At 33.5% G+C, this 20038-nt stretch overlaps 1 protein-coding gene across 1 annotated transcript in view; it reads right to left on the reverse strand.

The window, feature by feature from the left end:
* LOC129219154 (formin-J-like) overlaps positions 1 to 10619 on the reverse strand; it is a 35376-nt gene extending 24757 nt beyond the window's left edge. Inside the window, exons 1-4 of the mRNA XM_054853474.1 lie at positions 10290 to 10619; positions 6171 to 6371; positions 4816 to 4877; positions 1981 to 2083 (exon numbers count right to left, since the gene is read on the reverse strand). Coding sequence (XP_054709449.1) covers positions 1981 to 2083; positions 4816 to 4877; positions 6171 to 6371; positions 10290 to 10619 — 696 coding nt within the window. The remainder of the gene's footprint in view (positions 1 to 1980; positions 2084 to 4815; positions 4878 to 6170; positions 6372 to 10289) is intronic.
* Positions 10620 to 20038: the final 9419 nt, after the last annotated feature.

The raw sequence follows: 20038 nt of genomic DNA on the forward strand, positions 1-20038 counted from the left end.
TCTATAAATCTGCAAGGTTACCAAAATAAAATTATTTAAGCCAAAAATGAGACAACAGCGCCAGATTCCCTATTATTATCGAAATATCCCCCCTGAAGAAACTTGATGCTTGCTTCAGAGAAGCCTTCATTCAAAATTATCATTACAATTACTATTAATGTTACTGTCGTATGGCACCAAACTTTCATAACAATGGGTTTTAAATTTAATCATTTAATAGGGAAATTGCATGAAATTTATTGTTTTTTGCCCATAACTTTTTTTCTAAAGGACAAATATGGTCAAACAAAGTAATGGGACCTAAGTTGAGCCATCCCCTATCCATTAAAAAAATAATCATCAAAATCGGTTCACTAGGTGAGACGCTGTGAGTGGACAAACAAAAAAAAAACATACATACGGTATGAACTGATAACCGCCTCCTTTTTGAAGTCGGTTAAAAATACTCCTAAAAGTTCATTTGTAAAACGAATGCCCAAACAAGTACACTGTTAACACTGCGGGTTACATATGGCATTTTTTTTAGGGTGATACGCTTGTAGCTAAAGCGGCACCCCCTTAAGGGTACCATTTTGGCTCCCTCTTTCACCTAAAATTGCCATTTTTCCATAGGGAGCCAAAATGGTAGCCTTAAGAGTGCGCGCGCCGCTTGTGCTACAAGCGTTCCCCTTAAAAGATGCCAAATGCAACCCGCAGTTTTAAGTGTATGAATATATATATAACGATACGTAACTTCGCACATTATCTAAAATATACTGCGTGAAAATTGCCCTCAGCTATAAATTACTTTTAAATAAAAAAAAAACCGCCTTCAAAAAATACCCAGGAACTAAAAGCAAAAAAATAACTGATTACACTTACATTCTATTTCCTACAACAAACATAGAAATAAAATTGATTTTACAATTCCAGTGCAAAAATCAACTAAACTAAACACCGAATTATAAAATTAAACACTGATTTAAATTACTATACAATGAGTTATTTTAAATACCTAACTAATAATATACGATCTCTTAATTTTTGATAACCTTTTGAAGTCGGGACCTCCTATAAACAACTACATAACGTAACTGACAACTCACCGAATCCTGAATTAAACACTAATTTAACTATACGCGAAATTACTCTTTAAAACTAGACCTACTCTTACGTTAAGTAGTAGTTTATAGGAGGCCCCGACTTCAAAGGTTATTAAAAATTAAGAGATCGTACATAATTAGTTTGGTATTTAAAATAATTCATTGTATGGTAATTTAAATCAGTGTTTATTTTATAATTCAGTGTTTAGTTTAGTTGATTTTTGTACTGGAATTGTAAAATAAATTTCATTTCTATGTTTGGGTAGGAAATAGAATGTAAGTGTAATCAGTTATTTTTTGCATTTTAGTTCCTGGGTATTTTTAGAAGGCGGTTTTTTTTTATTATTTAAAAGTAATTTATTTTTTGCTTTTTAGTGGAGTAAATAACACGGCGAGCGTCTCTGAGATTTCCGACGACTGTGAAGAAAGGAAACCATACATAAAAAGCCGCAATACGAAATCATAACCTCCTTTTTTGAAGTCGGTTAAAGAGAGAATCGTTATAAATAAAGAACAATTTAATTTACGTATTACTTTTATTAGTACGAGCTCGTTGAATTTGAAAGCATATAAAAATAAATAATAATTGAAAAATTAATGCTTTGGGTAGCCACCACAAAACATAATAAATATCTGAACATTTCATGGTATTCAGCCATTTTATTTTTTAAATTTTACTCTTGATAACTGTATTCTTAATGGCTTTTACCTGATATATCTAGTACCAACGGCTCTCGCCAAGTGTCTGCCATGTGTGTATGAGACTGTAATGCTTAATTGATGCCCCCCCCCACCCACTAATAAGGAGCACGTTTCAGCGAAACGGTAAAATTTTAAATTCTGATAAAAGTGGCATTAAAGGACAATTGCTCTTCACAAAATGTTTTAAAAGGCTTACTTCGTCGACTTCTGGAAGAATTTTGAGCAGTCCCCGTAGTTTTTCTCCACCCATTTCGTTATGAGATCCTCGTTTTAACATGTCAATTATTTTTTCGTTGGAGCTGGAAAAAATAGCTGCTATTACTAATAAAACAGTTAGTCATCAAAAATATTAGTCATTAGTCATAAATCATAGTTAGTCATTCTGCAATTGTATTGCAACACAATTCTTAAGTCACTAAAATGATGACTGATTGTTTTCACAAAAGGCAATTCCATGATAGTAGGGGTGCCCACTAAGGGGGGGGGGGGGGTCATGGCGCAGACTGCGCCATTGAAAGTTTTTTTGGGGGTAGGGATATTTGAGCTGTATTCTTCTCATTTTTTTGGGGGGGGGTTCCGCGATATTGATGGGGTTGCGCCCTAACCCTTGGGGGGGGGGCACTCCTGTTGATAGCCGCACCAATCGTTGCAGAAAACAGCCTACAAAGACTTCAAATATGTTAGATCCTAGTTTCCTTGTATTGAGAACACAGACTTCAAAAAATATTGTACAATATTGTTTTGGATCAGTAACGGACGTATCTTATGAGGTACGTCCCTAACTGAGCAAAACATTTTATTTAAGTACTGGAAAATCGCCCGTCAAGGTATGACGGGAGAAAATTGCTTCTACATTTGAACGAAGCAATTGCCTGTTGGGTGATAATTTGATAGTTGGAATTTTAACTGTAACTTCAGTGGATTAACCCTAAACTCCAGTAGATAGTGTTCATTTTTGACCCCTCTTTCGTTTCTTCATTCCCCTGGAAAAAGTCTTACCAGTAAAACAGTTAAGTTACCGAATCCAGTTCAGCCCTCTCACAATAAAGCCTTTCCCTGGATTTTAAACATTACCAAAACATGTTATCAAATTATCATATCGTTGCACTGTTAAAAAATTTCCGGAAAATTTACGGTAATTGTTACTGGCATCCATGTTGCCAGTAACTATTACCGTAAAAATCAAATGTTACTGTAAAATTACACGGTTTCCTCGGTAGGCCACAGCAACCAATTGGAGCTGGGATCGCTTATTTCTCCGGTAGAAATTACCATAAAAATCAGCGATGCTGTAAGTCCGCCATTTTACAGTAACAATTACCAGAAAATCTTCCTGAATTTTTAACAGTGTGCGCGAGTTTCATTGTTGATGACGTCAGGAGCGTTACTCGATCATTGGCTATTATATATATATGTTACCTTTAAAGTATATAATGCAGTTATTTTATAGAATACCTAGTTATTCCATGAAATAACTGATCGTGTCCGCGTTAAACTGTAATATGTTATTAATTTGACACTTTAACTAGTTATTCTATGAAATAACTAGGTATTTCGTAAATTAACTAATGAGAGACAGTTAAAGTGTAAAATAAACAATTTATCTAAAATGAAAGAAATAAGTATTCTATAAATAAACTAATGATAGACAATTAAAATGAAAAAGAAGCAATTTATCCAATTTAAGCAGCGTATAAATGATATTTAGGGAAGCGTATCATAAAACCATTTGTTACAACAAGGATTACTAAAATGACACTTGGAATTACAAAGAACATTATTTCTGAAACAAAAACATTTTTTGCTGACATCCTGGGTTTTACACGAATGTTTTGGGGGTAACACAGTGGTGGAAGGTAAATGTATTTGTCGTGCAAGATATATGATATAGATTGTTTTACACATTAACGGACTGCAGATCGTTATTCTATGAAATAACTAGTTAAACCATTGAAATACAAGAGTTTTACACTTTAACGGACACGATCAGTTATTCCATGAAATAACTAGGTATTCTATAAAATAACGGATTTCATACTTTAACGGTAACATCTATCTATCTATCTATCTATCTATCTATCTATCTATCTATCTATCTATCTATCTATCTATCTATCTCTTGCAGCGAATATAGAAGTATTGTTTGTGTTCCTCCAAAAATTGAAGCAATGAGACAAAAATCTGAAGTCTTTGTAGAATGTTTTGCGTAACAATGGATGTGTCTGTTATCGTGGAATTGCCCATGTAAAAGAAATGTCAAAAATTATGTCAATTTGCTCATTATTTTCACGATACATGTAATGCAGTTTGTTATCTCAATTTGGCTAATGCATATGAAAGTTGCGAAATTTCAATTTCTTTCTCAAAAAAGGCTTGAATATTTAAATTTACATTTTCTTCTGTAATTGTATCTTCTTTCTATTAAATGCACATCTAACAATGTATATTGTAATAATGCAGCTCCAGTGCATTTGGTATTTGTATTTTTGAGTGATTGGTATTCCGAATACCTATGTAAAAGTGTTTGAAAACACTATGAATTCATGTATTCATTAATATAGTAAAGTTCAAACGCACTATCATAGTCTTTTAAGCGTCTATAACTGTACCATTTCCATCTATATCATACCGCAATTTATCAGTCTAGATGCATCTTCTACCATCTACTTTGTGATTCGTTTTCCTTTCCAGAAAATTGTAATAGCATGCTTGAAAAGCGTAATTAAATATTTTTATATGAATTTAGAGCAAATATGTCACAAAGCAATTGAGTAATGTATGAAACATACTTATTATTGTGATCAAACTTATTGCAGAAAAATCTGTACACGTGTAAATCGAGCATATTTACAGTGAAAAATATCTCAAGTATAATATTGTTTTATTTTATATATTTTATTTTATATATACATACACACACACACACACATATATATATATATATATATATATATATATATATATATATATATATATATATATATATATATATATATGTAATATAAAGCAAAGTAAGAAATGCTATACGTACCTGCGAAATTGCTTGAGGAATATATTCACGTTTAGGCTCCTTTTACCATCCAGCAGATTAATCTATAAATAAAGAAATATATGAGTATAGGTGGCTAATGATGTATGTGTGTATGTATCTCGCATAACTCAAAAACGGTATGTCCTAGAAAGTTGAAATTTGGTACGTGGACTCCTAGTGGGGCCTAGTTGTGCACCTTCCCTTTTGATTGAATTCAGATGTTCCTAAGGGGACTTTTGCCCCTTTTTGGGGGGAAATCATTGTTAATTTTGATGTAAACTCAAGTGGTGTTATAATTTGTCGGACTCTTGGCGATATATCGCCAGTCTTTTGGTCGCCAAGTTTTGCCGCCAACTTGGCGACAAATTTGGCTATTTTTTTTTAAATTTTAGCTTTGGTTTCAATTCGGCCACTGTTGATGATATTTAGAGAGTAAACAATTGAATCACATTAAAATTGCCAATAATGGGGAAATGACATTAAATTGGAGTAAAAGGCAGTCATGTGATTCTTACATCAGCTCGTTTTCTTTGTATTTAAGATGCGTTTGAAATACTTAAAGGGCCGCCATTTTCATACACTCTTCCCTACTTTTTTTTAGCTTACGACGGCCCTGGTATCACTAAGAAATTTAGAGCACCACTCAATTGGTTCCTTTGGATTCTTTCACTAATCATTGTGTCCTTACCTGTGTGATACCTGTCACAACATGTTTTATGATTTATTAAAATGTTGCGACATGTTTTATTATAATTAACTCATTCTTATACCTTTTCTTTTTAAAAAGAAAATACCCTGGTTATTTGTCATTTAACACATGACTTTTATGCATATAATATAAAAGCATGATTAATACATTTCAAATAATGAAGGGTATTTTCTTTTTAAAAAGAAAAGGTATAAAAATGAGTTAATTATAATAAAACACGTCGCAACATTTTAATAAATCATAAAACATGTTGTGACATTTCTTTATGCATATAATATAAAAGCATGATTAATACATTTCAAATAATGAAGGGTATTTTCTTTTTAAAAAGAAAAGGTATAAAAATGAGTTAATTATAATAAAACACGTCGCAACATTTTAATAAATCATAAAACATGTTGTGACATTTCTTTATGCATATAATATAAAAGCATGATTAATACATTTCAAATAATGAAGGGTATTTTCTTTTTAAAAAGAAAAGTATAAGAATGAGTTAATTATAATAAAACATGTCGCAACATTTTAATAAATCATAAAACGTGTTGTGACAATACCTTTCTGTGAAAGGAAGTTATTTTTCACAAAATATTAACTGTGTCTACATGCGTTAGGTATAAGAAGTATATCCATACTCGAAACTCACCTCTGAAAATTCTCTTTTTTTACGTTCTAAGCTGTCTCTTCCACTCCTGTCTCCTCTGTTACCAAGTTTTGGCGAGGCTGGTCCACTGCCCAGTTGGCTTTGTTGGCAGAAAAGACCTTCAATAGTCTCGAAGTCCAAGTCATTCGGGCTTCCGTCGTGAGCTTTTGCTATTAAGGACCACAGGTTGTTTTTCCCCACAATCTAGAGACATAAAATTTGATAAGATTCTAGTCGCTTTTACTTATATCTTACAATGTATTTACGCTAAGAGTAGTGAAAATTTTTTTGAACAAGCTTCTTATAATTGTGCTTTAAATATCTCTACTTCTGTAATGATAATACTCTATTTTTACTAAATTTCATAGTATTCAAAAAATTTATTGATACTGCTGCGTAATTTCTGCTTGAAATCAAACTGATTAGAAAAATTACAGTGGCGGTAAAAAAAAAATTACATCACCCGCACCGCAAAGGAGAGGAATATCATCCTGACTGCATTCAACACACAGTGTTATATAATAATTACAGGAAAAAAAAAGACAAAAATATTTTCTTTTAATTAAAAACTGAAGCTCAAAATCTGTTTAAAATATATTATCAAACAATGTATGAAGCTTGAAAGCAAAGTATATACAGAATAACTCTTACATAATAAATAATTATTTGTATAATGTAGTCATATACTTTTTGTCTAGTCCATTCAGTGATCAGAACAGGTTACGAGAGTTTAGAGTTTGACAGCGAGTGGAATTTTTTTTTTTAGTGAAACAATTACTGTATAATTGAAACTGTCGCAGTATAGATTACAAACCCTTCAATGTTTTTGTTATTTAGGTATATGTTTCATATTGAAGAATTTTCCTTTGAAATATGATGCTTATCCTTGCATTTTTTACCCGTGTTCATATGTGGCTCAGGCCTGTTCACATGTACCCTCGTCTAGGGGCACATGTGAGCAATAGCAGACTTTTTTTGAAAATACCAAAGTAAAGAAATAATTTTTAAAAAAATTTCCAAAAAATCCATGACACAAAGAAAAGTTTATTCAATCATGGGGACACTTTTGTGTTGAGAAATTGATAATATTTTTTGAAAAATAAAGAAATGAAAAAAAAAAAAAACAAGTTGTAAAATGTGCCCCTTTTTCCCCTACTGGAAAAAATATCACCGTAGTTAACAAGATTGTGGAAACCTGTCAACTTGTAGTTTTCTCATTAATTTCTTTGAAGCTTTGGTGCTCTTTGTAAAATGTCGAAAGGTAATAAGTTAACTAATCATGAAAAACGATGGATTGATTTTTCTTCAACGGGGGAGGAGTAGCCGTACAATTTCGAAAAAAAAAACAAAAAGAAAATTGAAGACTATTCAACAATTTTTTTAATTGAAAGACAATTATGGTGAAAAGAAACCCCGGGGGGGGGGGGGGGTCTAAAATTTTGTTCTCGAGTGATGAACGAAATGTTTGCAAACTTAATCAACTGGAAAGTAAATAAACAGGAAACTTATTCAGATGACAGGGTTTATTTTTTGTCAAAAAACGATAGGTAACACACTTAGAAGACGTGGAAGTTTTATTTATACAGTAAAAATTGCTAAATACCTCAGTTACTGACTAAGCATAAAATAGTGCGTATGAATTTTAGCCAGGAAGTCATGACCTGGGATAGTTAATGGATACCTACAATGTGACGAAAAGAAGTAGAATTTGGAAGGACTAAATGGGTGGATGTGCTACTGGCATGAGTTACGAAAAGAATAAGAAATATCCTTCCGGCGTCAATTAGATGGAGGCTCTGTCATGATTTGGTGGGTGCTTTGCTTACAATGGTGTGGGTTCAGTTGCGTTCGTTTTTGGTAAAATAAATTAACAAGCATATCAAAATGTGCTCGCAAATCATTATTGCTGAATTTATTGCTGGAGAAAATTGGAAATATCAGGAAGACAATGCACCTATTCATTTGAGTAACAGTGCAAAAATTTGGTCCCAAGTCTAATATTGAAACTTTGAAATGACCAGCTAAGTCTCCAGATCACATCCCAATCGAGAACTTGTGAGGTGACTTAGCAAGAAGATTTTATGCAAATGGGAGACATTTTACTTTATCAATAGAGCTGAAATCTACTATCGAAGATAAATGGTATGAAACAGATCCCAAACTTTGTCAAAAGCTAGGTCATCTATAAAAATAAGAATGTTTGAAGTAGTTCGAAGAAATGGCTCTTACGCAAGCTTTTAAATGTTTCTATTTTTTTTCTTCCTATGCTCTCTTCTATGTTGGTCTTAAAGATTTTACTCAGACTCGAATATGGATCTGTATTATTTTCTGATATTGAAATATTTACAAATGAATTATTTTGTTTTTATTTAAACTTGTGCTTAAAATTGATAATTATCGCTCAAATGATTTTTTGATCCTCCGTTTAAGATGTGTCTAATTTCTCAAAGAAGTTTACTGGCCGTAAAGTATTACTCAGACTGTATATACCAATTACATTGGAGGATTTGTAACCTGCGGAAGTTAAAATTATACTGTAGTTGTGTCGTTAAGGGAATATTTATCCCAAATAATATAACTTCTCACTGTTAAGTTTTAAAGTCTCTTAGCCTGTTCCCGTCACCTGATAGACACGAATAAACTTATAAGACTTCATTCAATACAATACAATTTACAAATAATTTTTTATCATGTAAAGATTATTCTAATTATACATTGCTCTTAAGTTTCATACAGAGTTTGATAATGTATTTTAAGATTAATTTCAGTTTTTTAACTAAATGAAAATATTTTATCTTTTTATTTCCTGTGAGCATAATGTAATACCACCTATTTAGTAACAAGAGTAAAACAAGTAATTAATAAAAATAAATAAACTCTCAATAATAATAATATGTAACAATAAATTTACAATCTGATTATAAAAAAATAATAATTATCAATATTTACACAACTGTTTAACACTTATAATATGCTACACTAATGTAATTATTATGGAGAGAATATGGGAACTGTCCACATGCGCCCCTAAATGTTGGGTTCATAAGTGCCCCATCATCTACCTTAGCACTAACTAGCGAAAAGAAGAGACTCTTAATTTAATTTAAGAAATTTAACTGTTTGTCACAAATTTACTTGAATGATGATATAATGGTTTGCAACAGTTCGGGATTTGCTTAATAGTTACTATAAATGTGTTTTCACGAGGAAAAGACTGATAAAATTACATATAACACCTGCTAAAACAAAAAAGTTGCCTCCACAGTAACATAAAATGGTTCATTGATCAAAAAGTTTGACCAAGAGGTAGAACTGGTACTGGTACTGCCATTACTTGAGAATTTTTTCAGGATCTTATGCTTGAAGTTATCTTAGTAAAACAAACCATGTTCACACGTGCCTGTCGTTCAGATGTGCCTCCCCCTTTTCCCCCTATAAAAACTATCTTTATGAAATTCTTTTTAGGGAATTATTATTAAACTGCTAAGCTTCAGGACCACCATTTTGTATCAGTAAGTATTTCTGGAGACTGTATTTACCCGTACCTTTTTTAGTAATTAAGATATATTTAGTAATTTCTGTATGACTGTTTCGAATAAATTTTTCATATCAAGTACAATCAAATCAATGTTTTTTGTAATTATTTTTTGCTTACATTAATTGTTAAATTTTCAAAACTGTACATTTCTGAGATACAAATACAAATGTGACGACAAGCAGCAGGCACTGGGTCCAGCTAGACTGGTCCTAGTCAATTTACAGTCCCCAGTGAAGATCAATGGCCCTCTTAAAACTATCTACTCCCTTGCTCAATACCACCTATTCCGGTAAGCTGTTCCAAGGTTCAACTACCCTGCTATAATAATAATTTTTCCTAATATCCATGTCAGCATGAGATTTGAACAGCTTAAAACAATGACCCCTTGCCCTGATTTCAGTGCTAAACTTCAGCCCCGTAACATCTTTCATTTTAATAAAATTAAGCAACTGAATCATGTCCCCTTACGACGTAAGTCCCTAAATAAAACTGATCACGTATCCTGTTAAGATATTTATTGGTTTTCATTCATTTAAATATGTGATTACTTTAGTTAGTTTATTATTTCTGAGAGATTTTCTTACCTTGTTGCTTGGAATTTTGCTCCAATTAAGAGATTTCATCTTATTTTTTGGTTTAGGCGTAGACTGTTGAGGAAGTGTTACCGTTTCCGGGTCATGAGTGACTTGCAGAGGTTTGACAAACGCATTCGGAGCAGCCCCTGTCAAACCCGGTAGAGGGGGCGGCGGTGGGGGAGGTACACTTCCAGATGGAAGTGGTGGTGGTGGAGGTGGAGGTGGTGCTGGTGCTGAAGGAGCAGCAGGAGGAGGAGGAGGTATTGTTGGGGCCGAGGACTTTGGAGGTGGTGAGATAGCCCTTGAAAGAGAAGCCAATAGCTCTGGACTGAAAGCCATGGAGGAATTGGACGGACTCAGAATTCCAGGAGTTCTTGTTCCTTCGGGAGCATTCCAAGATAATTGTAGAGGTGTGCGTTTACGAAGTCGGCCTTCGTTGGCTTCTGCAGCACCATGGCAAGAACACTGGCAGCGACTCCCGTTCTCATGAATACTTCTGAGAATCTTGTTAATGCTGGAAGGGAAATTTGGAGCTCGTAGCAGCTTCTCCAAATCTTCTTTTGTTTCGCAAAGCGTAGCTCTATGTACCAGTTTCTCGGCTGTGTCCCAAATGGAACTAGAAATGGGCAACGAAATGTCTATGCGGAGTAGATGCTGAAGGATACTCAGGAATGGTATTTCTTGTGAAGTTTCAGATACCTTGTGAGATCAAAATAGTCGAGTAAGTACAGTTTAAAACATAACATTATGAATTGAGATAGATGAAGATTGATAGATTGATAGATTTTTTATTTTCTTGGTAGTTCATAACAAATTAAAAAGTTAAGCTATCTTTTCATGAAATTCTATATTTCTCTCTCATAATCGAATGTTAAATAAGAGCGAAAATTACTCTGAAAGTAGGGAAGAGCGGTGTACTTTGTCACAATTTTCACTTGTGATTTTTTAACCAGGTTTTGGTTAGTATTTGAGCCAAAACAAATATGCATATCTTTTTACAAGTTACGTAAAATAATCAGCTTTCTAGTAAATGCCTAAATATGGATTAACTTGTTTTCCCCTAAGCACTGCAAATGTGACAAAGTGCCCCATAGCAGGGTATTTTGTCCCATGTAATTTCAAAGGAAAAATGAGATTAGCCGTTAGCATCTTTTTAAAGTATGTTAATCACATTATTTAAATGAAAAGTTATATTTGTAATTAATTGCGGAATGGACAATAGTCTACTGTATTGCAATTATAAGTTCTAATAAATTGTTTCTCAGTAACCTAGTTGTACAGACTTAGCCACTTGATGTTTGAATCATCCTCACCTGCGTCTTAATTTTCACAGACGTTGAAGACGAACCCAGTTCCACATTTCTCCTGGGCCCACTCTTTGCGCTTCGTACACTATATCCATACTTGTGACAAAATGCCCCAATTTTTTGTGACATAGTTCCCCGCGTGTATTTGTTTTGTTTTTGCAACGGTTTCAGCAGCATGAAATTAACAAAGCTTTTACACAAATACGTTAATTCACAGCTAATTAACCAAGGATTAACGTAAAATAATATTCACATAGCTTTAATGGATGGTGGCAGAGTAGAAAAATGCCAAACACCTGCTAAAAAATTACTTTGAGCACTCAATAACAATAAAACACTCTTTGTCAAGTTCACTGACACACGACGTGTCTGAGACTGTCTGTGCAGGGGGCAACTTGGGCTGGTTGTAAACTTTCTCTCCGCAGTTACAATTTTTCACAATTCAAAGTTACAAAGTACCCCGCTTTCCGCTATTTGGTTAATACGTTTAAAAAAAATATTGTACAATGAGTTCATTACCTGCCTGAGAATGGCATAAAATACATCTTGATGACAGTTTAGATCAACTCCATTTGGCATCTCAGCTTCATCTGCATCTTTTTGTGCATCGAAAAGGTCCAGTTGTACGCCCAAATCGGTGTCAGTATTGTCGGAAAACTTGACTCTATCAACAGAAACAATAGCACTGGCAATTGATTTCTGAAAATTTAGCTTCTACAAAGATAGTTAACTCTATGTAGAAGCTCAACATTCATAAAAAAATGGCTTACTGAAAAACAGAAACTGAGTAGATTGTTTGGTATTAAACAAAAACATAAAACTCGCGTACAATATCGCACTCCGGGAAAAAAAGTGACACAACTCAAATTTTGAGAAAAACGTACTAATTATAGATTTAAAATCTAAATATAATGCTATTCTGTGTCACAAAACTCGCACGAAGTTACTACATAACTGGTGCGTGGTGACGTAAAAACGATGTAGTCAAGCTATTGGTTTAAAATCTGATTTTTCGGTCGAAATTGGCTCTACTTAGAGCTTCGATCCAAGAAACTAGGAAACGCCTCTCGTTTATTGAACGTGAGCTCTATGATTTGCATCTCTCTATTTCAAATTCTATTTCTGATTTTGATTATGTTAATAGAACTTCTTGGTCTAGAACCCTTCGTTCTTCGGAGAATCATCAAGTTGTTTTGAAAAAGAAATTAGCTAAACTTTGTAGAAATTCGAAAGTTGTTCCTTCGGAAAATTTACCAGTGGTAAATAAAAATGTTGTCGTTAATATTTCAAGTGTTCCTTTAAGCAGTTCTCAAATTAATGCTCTGAAATGCAATGATAACTTTGCTCTGGCCAGCAAACCTTCTTTTTCTAAGCTTATTGCTCCTATTGAGAAAGCTTTTAAATTTAGTGCCTTATCATCCAATCAAAAAGATTGCGTTAGGCATCTTATTGCTTCTAATGTGGACTTTAATTCTAGAATTTCCAATCCCGTCTTTACTAATACTGTTAGTCGTACTGTAAAGAATTTAATTTCTAATTCAGATATTGTTGTTACCAAAGCTGACAAGGGTGGTCAAATTGTTGTTCTTGACAAATCATCTTATGAATAAAATATAACAACGTATATAAAGTACAAATTCAAAATGAAAAAAGGTTAAAAAACCAGCAAACAGCTGTTTCGGCACTCTAAAATACAAATGCCATCATCAGTGCAATTAAAAACGAAGACAGGTTCAACCCGACTAAAACACAGTCGAGGCGAACATTGGAATGAGAGACGAGTTGTAAAAGATATGAGAGCAGTACCGGAAACGATGACGTCAAGGTTACGTCAGAACTACAGAGGACAGTTGCACTCAGGAGAAAACGTCACGGACAAAAAATAAATCAAATAACAGACTTCCAAACATTAGGAAAAGGGGGAGTGCTAGACAAATCATTGACGATTAAATTAGCATTTTTCCATATGTAATATGACTCCCAAAAATCTAAATCATGAATGGACGAACACTCGTGAATAACCTTGGCGGAAGAAAAAATAAAATTATGGCCACAAGACCAACAATGTTGAGCAATAGAGGAGCGTTTGAGATCCTGTTTTTTGACGTAGTTTTCGTGTTCTTTTATCCGGAATTTGAGGGATCGTCGAGTCTGCCCAATGTAGGCCAATTTGCACTGGCAGGAAACACTATAAATGCCCCATTTGTCAAGGTTCTGAACAGGGTGTTTAAGCTGTGAAAATTTTAATTTATTAACAGGAGAAAAAGTGACGGAAAAATGAAACTTTTTTAAGATTTTGGCAATTTGTAGACTGATTTTAGGAAAAAAGGGTAAGACAACGGAACTCGAATAGTTCACAGGAGCAAGTGTTTGATTTTTGTTAGCTGAACTACATAGCTTCTTATAAATGGTATCAATAATATCTGATGTGAATCCCCGATCAACCGCAATACCTCGTAGGTAATTCAGTTCTGATGAAAGTAAATTGGAATTTGAACAAATGGCTAAAGCACGGTAAATAAAAGATTTAAAAGCAGCCAATTTTTGTTTAGGAGGGTGAACGGATAACTTGTGGGGGGGAAGAGAAACAGCAAAGGGTTTACGGAAAACAGTAGTTGTAAACATATTGTTATGACGAGTGATGGACACATCAAGAAAAGAAAGATGATTTCCAGATTCCAATTCAACAGTAAATTGAATATGTGGGTCAATAGTATTTAGGATGGATAAAAGGTTATCGAGGTCACTGACAGACGAGTCCAAAAGCACAAAAATGTCGTCAACGTACCTGACGTAAAAATCAAATTGTATAATTTTAAATAATTTAATTTCGAAATAGTGCATGTACAAATCACTTAGAATTGGACTCAAAGGGTTGCCCATAGCAAGACCTTCAGTCATACGGAAAAAATTACCGTCGAAAACAAACGTGTTTAGTTTTAAGCAAGAACGTGTTAAATTGCATAATTCATTGATCTCAAAATCGGAAAAGTGATGTTCAGTTAATCTCATTTTAAGGCAGTCTAACGCACCTTCAACAGGCACGTTAGTGAAGAGTGATTTCACATCAAAAGAGGCCATTCTATGGTTATTTAGCTGAAAAATTCGAAGTTTGCGAACAAAGTCAAGAGAGTTCCGAACAGTAAAACAATTGCTAGAAAGAAGAGGTGAAAAAACGGAAACTAAAAATTTGGCCAATTTGTAAGAAGCACTACCAATGTTAGAAACAATGGGACGGAGAGGAATGAGTGGTTTATGCACTTTAGGCAAAGCGTAGAATCTGGAACATTGTGCAACAGAAGGAATCAAGCGTTTTTTGTGAAAATCTGGAATCAACGGAGATGACTTAATGGCGTTACTGATAGTTTTTAATTCTTTACCACAAGGATCTTGTTTGATTTTTTCGTATGGCCCGTCTAAAATTAAGTTATTGCATTTGTTGATATAATCTTTTTTGTTTAGAACAACAATTTGGCCCCCCTTATCAGCGTAAAATGCTAATTTAATCGTCAATGATTTGTCTAGCACTCCCCCTTTTCCTAATGTTTGGAAGTCTGTTATTTGATTTATTTTTTGTCCGTGACGTTTTCTCCTGAGTGCAACTGTCCTCTGTAGTTCTGACGTAACCTTGACGTCATCGTTTCCGGTACTGCTCTCATATCTTTTACAACTCGTCTCTCATTCCAATGTTCGCCTCGACTGTGTTTTAGTCGGGTTGAACCTGTCTTCGTTTTTAATTGCACTGATGATGGCATTTGTATTTTAGAGTGCCGAAACAGCTGTTTGCTGGTTTTTTAACCTTTTTTCATTTTGAATTTGTACTTTATATACGTTGTTATATTTTATTCACTATGCAGTACAAAGTTTTCGACTACTTTTTATGTAAATCATCTTATGTTGACAAAACTAATGATTTGATTTCTTCTGGTCCATACTTAGAGATCTCTAAGGATCCGAGTGAAAAGGAGTTAAAGGCTATTTCTTCTGCTGTCAAGTCTGTTCAGTCTATTCCATTAAATGTTAAACGCTCTGTTATTCCTTCTATTGCTAATTGCGCTAGATTTTATGCTTTACCTAAGGTACATAAAGCTGGCATTCCTTTCAGGCCCATTGTTTCCAATATTGGTACGGCTTCTTATAAACTTGCAAAATATTTAGTCTCTGTGTTTTCTCCTCTTATGAGTCATAATGTATTCACAGTAAAAAACTCTATCGATTTTGTCAAAAAAATTCAGACTTGCGTTCCAAATAATTCTTTTATGGCTTCTTTTGATGTGAACTCATTATTTACGAACGTTCCGGTCGAGGGTTCATTGTTATGCCTTCAGAGTAGACTGTCTGAATTTCATTTTACTTCTAAGGAAATTGAGGATTTAGTTTTCCTTACTCAAACTTGTCTAAAGCAATGTTCCTTTGTTTTTAATGCTAAATTTTATACAATGTCGGATGGTTTGGCAATGGGAAACCCACTTAGCCCCATCCTTAGTGATATTTACATGCATTACTTTGAGCTCAAGTTGTTTCAGAAACTACAGTTTCAATTCTATGTTCGCTATGTTGATGACTGTTTTGTTCTTATGAATCACGATCAACTAAGCATTGATGATGCTTTATCTATTTTAAATTCCATTGATCCTCATATTCAATTCTCTTGTGAAAAAGAACAGAATAATTGCCTTCCATTTCTGGATGTTCTCGTTTCTCGAACTGAGTCCGGTTTTGAAACTACAGTTTATCGCAAACCTTTTGCTGTTTCATTACCCCCACATAGATTATCGTCTCACCCTCCTAATCAAAAATATTCAGCTTTCAACACATTTGTTTATCGTGCAATAAATATTTGCTCTTCACCTGAGCTTCTTAATGCGGAACTCAACTATTTAAGAGCTGTGGCTGTTGATAGAGACTATCCGCCCACCTTAGTTGATTCCATTTATAAAAAACTTTGCAAAAAATCTCAAAATATTGCTCTTAATAGAACTTTTAACACTAAGAATTTAGTTGTTCTGCCTTTCTTCCCTGGTATTAGTTTTCAGGTTGCTAAGATTCTGAAGCGATTCCAATTCCAAGTGGTATTTTCTCCTATTAATAAACTTTCTTTCTCTTCTCTTAAAGATCCTATTCATCCTCTTAATTGCTGTGGGATCTATAAAATTGTTTGCAATTGCGGACTCGGATACATCGGACAGACCCGCCGTTCTTTGAAATTTCGGTTAAAAGAACATCAAAACTATGTGAGGAAACAACAGCTGAATAAATCCAGTATTGCCCAACACTGTTGGGAATCAAATCATTCTTTTGACTTTAACTCTTATCAAATTATCCAAAAATGCCCCAATTCGTTGGATCTTGATTTCTGGGAATCTTTCCACATCCTGAGGAACCGTTCTAATTTAGTCAATGATCTTACTGCAATTCCCTATTTTTCTTCTGTGTGGACTCCTTTGTTAAAATTGGTTTAGTTTTTATATTATTTTTTATGTAAACGTCGTACATTTCTTACTTTTATTTTTTTCATTTTTTGCTTTCTTATTTCGTTTTGTGATCAACTAATTCCAATATGTTTATCCTTCACTTTGTTCTTAAATGCATTTCTCCATTTGATACATTGCTTTCACACATAGTTTTTCCCGCTGGCAAATTTATTGCTAATTTATTCAGAGTGGTTTCATTTTTGGACTTTTGCGTTGTTTATGGGTTTTTTTGGAAAATTTATTACGTAACGGTTTTTTTCCTGATGGAATTATATAATAAATTTTGCCACCAGGTGTCATTTTATCTTTTTTGTTTTTGTTTAATTTCTAGTTTTTGATATTTATACTATCTCCTGTTCCACCGTGTTGCTTTTCTCGGATGACTTTTCATCCAGAAGCTCACATTTCTTTGCATTGAAAAAGGTGTTCCTTGTAACACCGAAACACGTGTCTGCAATATTTTGCAAATATTTGTGCTTTCTGACGTTGGATTACTGATTTTTTGATTTTTTGAATCTGAATTTAATGTTACTTCTTGCTACGAAACTCACAAAGTTAGCTTACATAACTGGTGCGTGGTGGCGTAAAAATGTTTAATCAGTTGTGACACATCATTAAAATTTCATAATTTAGAGGAGACATTTTCGAACATTAAATAAACATTATTAATATAGACAACAAAAACTGACTGGAAAATATCACATGATAATTTTCTTGCGTGTATAGTAATCATTTATACTTAAGAGTCATTTTTTTTTAAGCTGAACACTTTTGATAGTTGATGTCTTCAATTTTCGCATAAATTTCAGGATGTGTTAGTGGTGCTATGATAAGAAAATGCGAAGTTTCTTTTTTTAAAAAACTGATTTGTTTGTCCTTGAGTAGGGGTCAAAGTTTAAGGTCATAAAAAAAAGAGCTAAATATAAGATTGCCTTGCTTCAAAAGCAATGAGTGAACCAAGCCAATTTTTTTCAATGAGGATACTACTGGATACTAGGTACATTCTAGTATAAATATTTTGGTGACTCACGCATGGCTTTGAGGGCAAAGGTCAATTGAAAATGCAATTTTTAAAACATTTTTTGCCTTGTTTGGGTCCGGATATCTGCTAAAGCCGTGAGTAACTCTCGGAAATAAGTATATGATTAACTACTCATTGCAGTATAGTACTAAGAAAAATATAAAATAGCTTTCGTTTCTCTTGGCTTTAGTAGTTAAACGGTCTCATAGTCGATGATTTTTTTAAAATGGCCAAGTTTAGAGGTCAATAACGTTGATCGCGACGGGTCAACAACTTTAGGACACATCTGCAGTTATAGTCCCAGTGGTGTAATTTGAGGTTCAAGTTAGACACCAATGGTAACTAATTAACTTTTTTAATTACGCGGTCTCAAAGTTGATAATTTGAAACAACAATAATCAAAGTTTTAGGTCAATTACTCTATAACGCCCTAGTCAATAACTTTGAGCAAGAGCTGTAATTATGCTCTACGTGGTGTGGTTTTAGACTCATGTCAGAAAACCATGAGATCTAATCATCTTACTTAATTAAATGATCTCAAAAATGATGATTTCAGTATAAAAGAGAGTTTTATCACGAGTTTATATGCGTGCTACTCAAAATCTTATGAGCTCAAACTCTCATAAATACTAGAACGAATCAACTGCCAAGTGTACTTAAGCCCCCAAAATTTCATGCTTCCAGTGCAATAAAGTTTTCTGTAACCTTGACCACAACGATTCTCACAAAGCTGATCCGCCATTTTGGAGCACTATATTTTGGAGATCCTAGATCCTCAGGATTCAGATTTCGGAAGCTGAAAATTAGCATCAGGTTAGTTTCAAAGACATCTCTACGGCTCTATAAAATTTCATCCCGTTCAGGAGGATCGAGAGGGGACAGTTTGAAAAATCAGGTCAGTTGACGTGGAATCACTCTGATATAAAATTGTGACAATTTACATGCATCTTTGTTATTTTTGACTTTATAATGATCATAAATGAATGCTATATTTTAGGAAGAGGATTGCAATTGGGTAAGAGGTTGAGTTAATAATTACAGTAGAATTTGCATATCTACTTAGTAATTAAACTTTTATAAATAAACAAATTTATTAAATTTGCCTCAAAAGTAAAAACATAAGTACAAAGTCAAAAAAAAAAAAAAAAAAAAAACACAAGTTTGTTAGACAATAAAAAAAGATGCGGGTGAAATGTGCATAATGTTTATATCAGAGTGTCTTTGTATTTATGTTTTTACTTTTGAGCCAAATTTAATAAATTTGTTTATTTATAAACGTTTAATTACTGAGTAGTGTATATGCAAATTCTACTGCAATTATTAACTCAACCTCTTACCCAATTGCAATCCTCTTCCTAAAATATAGCATTCATTTATGGTCATTATAAAGTCAAAAATAACCAAAGATACATGTAAATTGTCCCAATGTTATATCAGAGTAATTCCACGTCAAATGACCTAAATTTTTAAAATTGTTCCTGCTCGATCATACCTGAATGGGATGAAATTTTATACAGTTGTAGAGATGTCTTTGAAACTAACCTATGCAAATTTTCAGCTTCCGAGATCGGAATCCTGAGGATCTGTAATCTCCAAAGTGGCGGATCAGCTTTTTGAGAAGAACTGCCATGTTGTGATCAAGGTTACGGAAAATTTTATTAGACTACTGGAAGCATGAAATTTAGGGATCTTGAAATACATTTGGCTGTTGATTCGTTCTAATACTTATGTGAGTTTGAGCTCATAAGAATTTGAGTAGCATGCATATAAACTCGTGAAAGACGCTCTTTTATACTGAAATCATGATTTTTGAGATCGTTTAATTATGTAAGATGATGAGATCTCATGTTTTTCCTAGATGAGTCTGAAACTACACCAGGTAGAGCATAATTACAGCTCTTGCTCAAAGTTATTGACTCAGGCGTTATAGAGTAATTGACATAAAACTTTGATTCT

This window comes from Uloborus diversus, chromosome 3, assembly GCF_026930045.1.
Source record: "Uloborus diversus isolate 005 chromosome 3, Udiv.v.3.1, whole genome shotgun sequence".
Taxonomy (NCBI): domain Eukaryota; kingdom Metazoa; phylum Arthropoda; class Arachnida; order Araneae; family Uloboridae; genus Uloborus; species Uloborus diversus.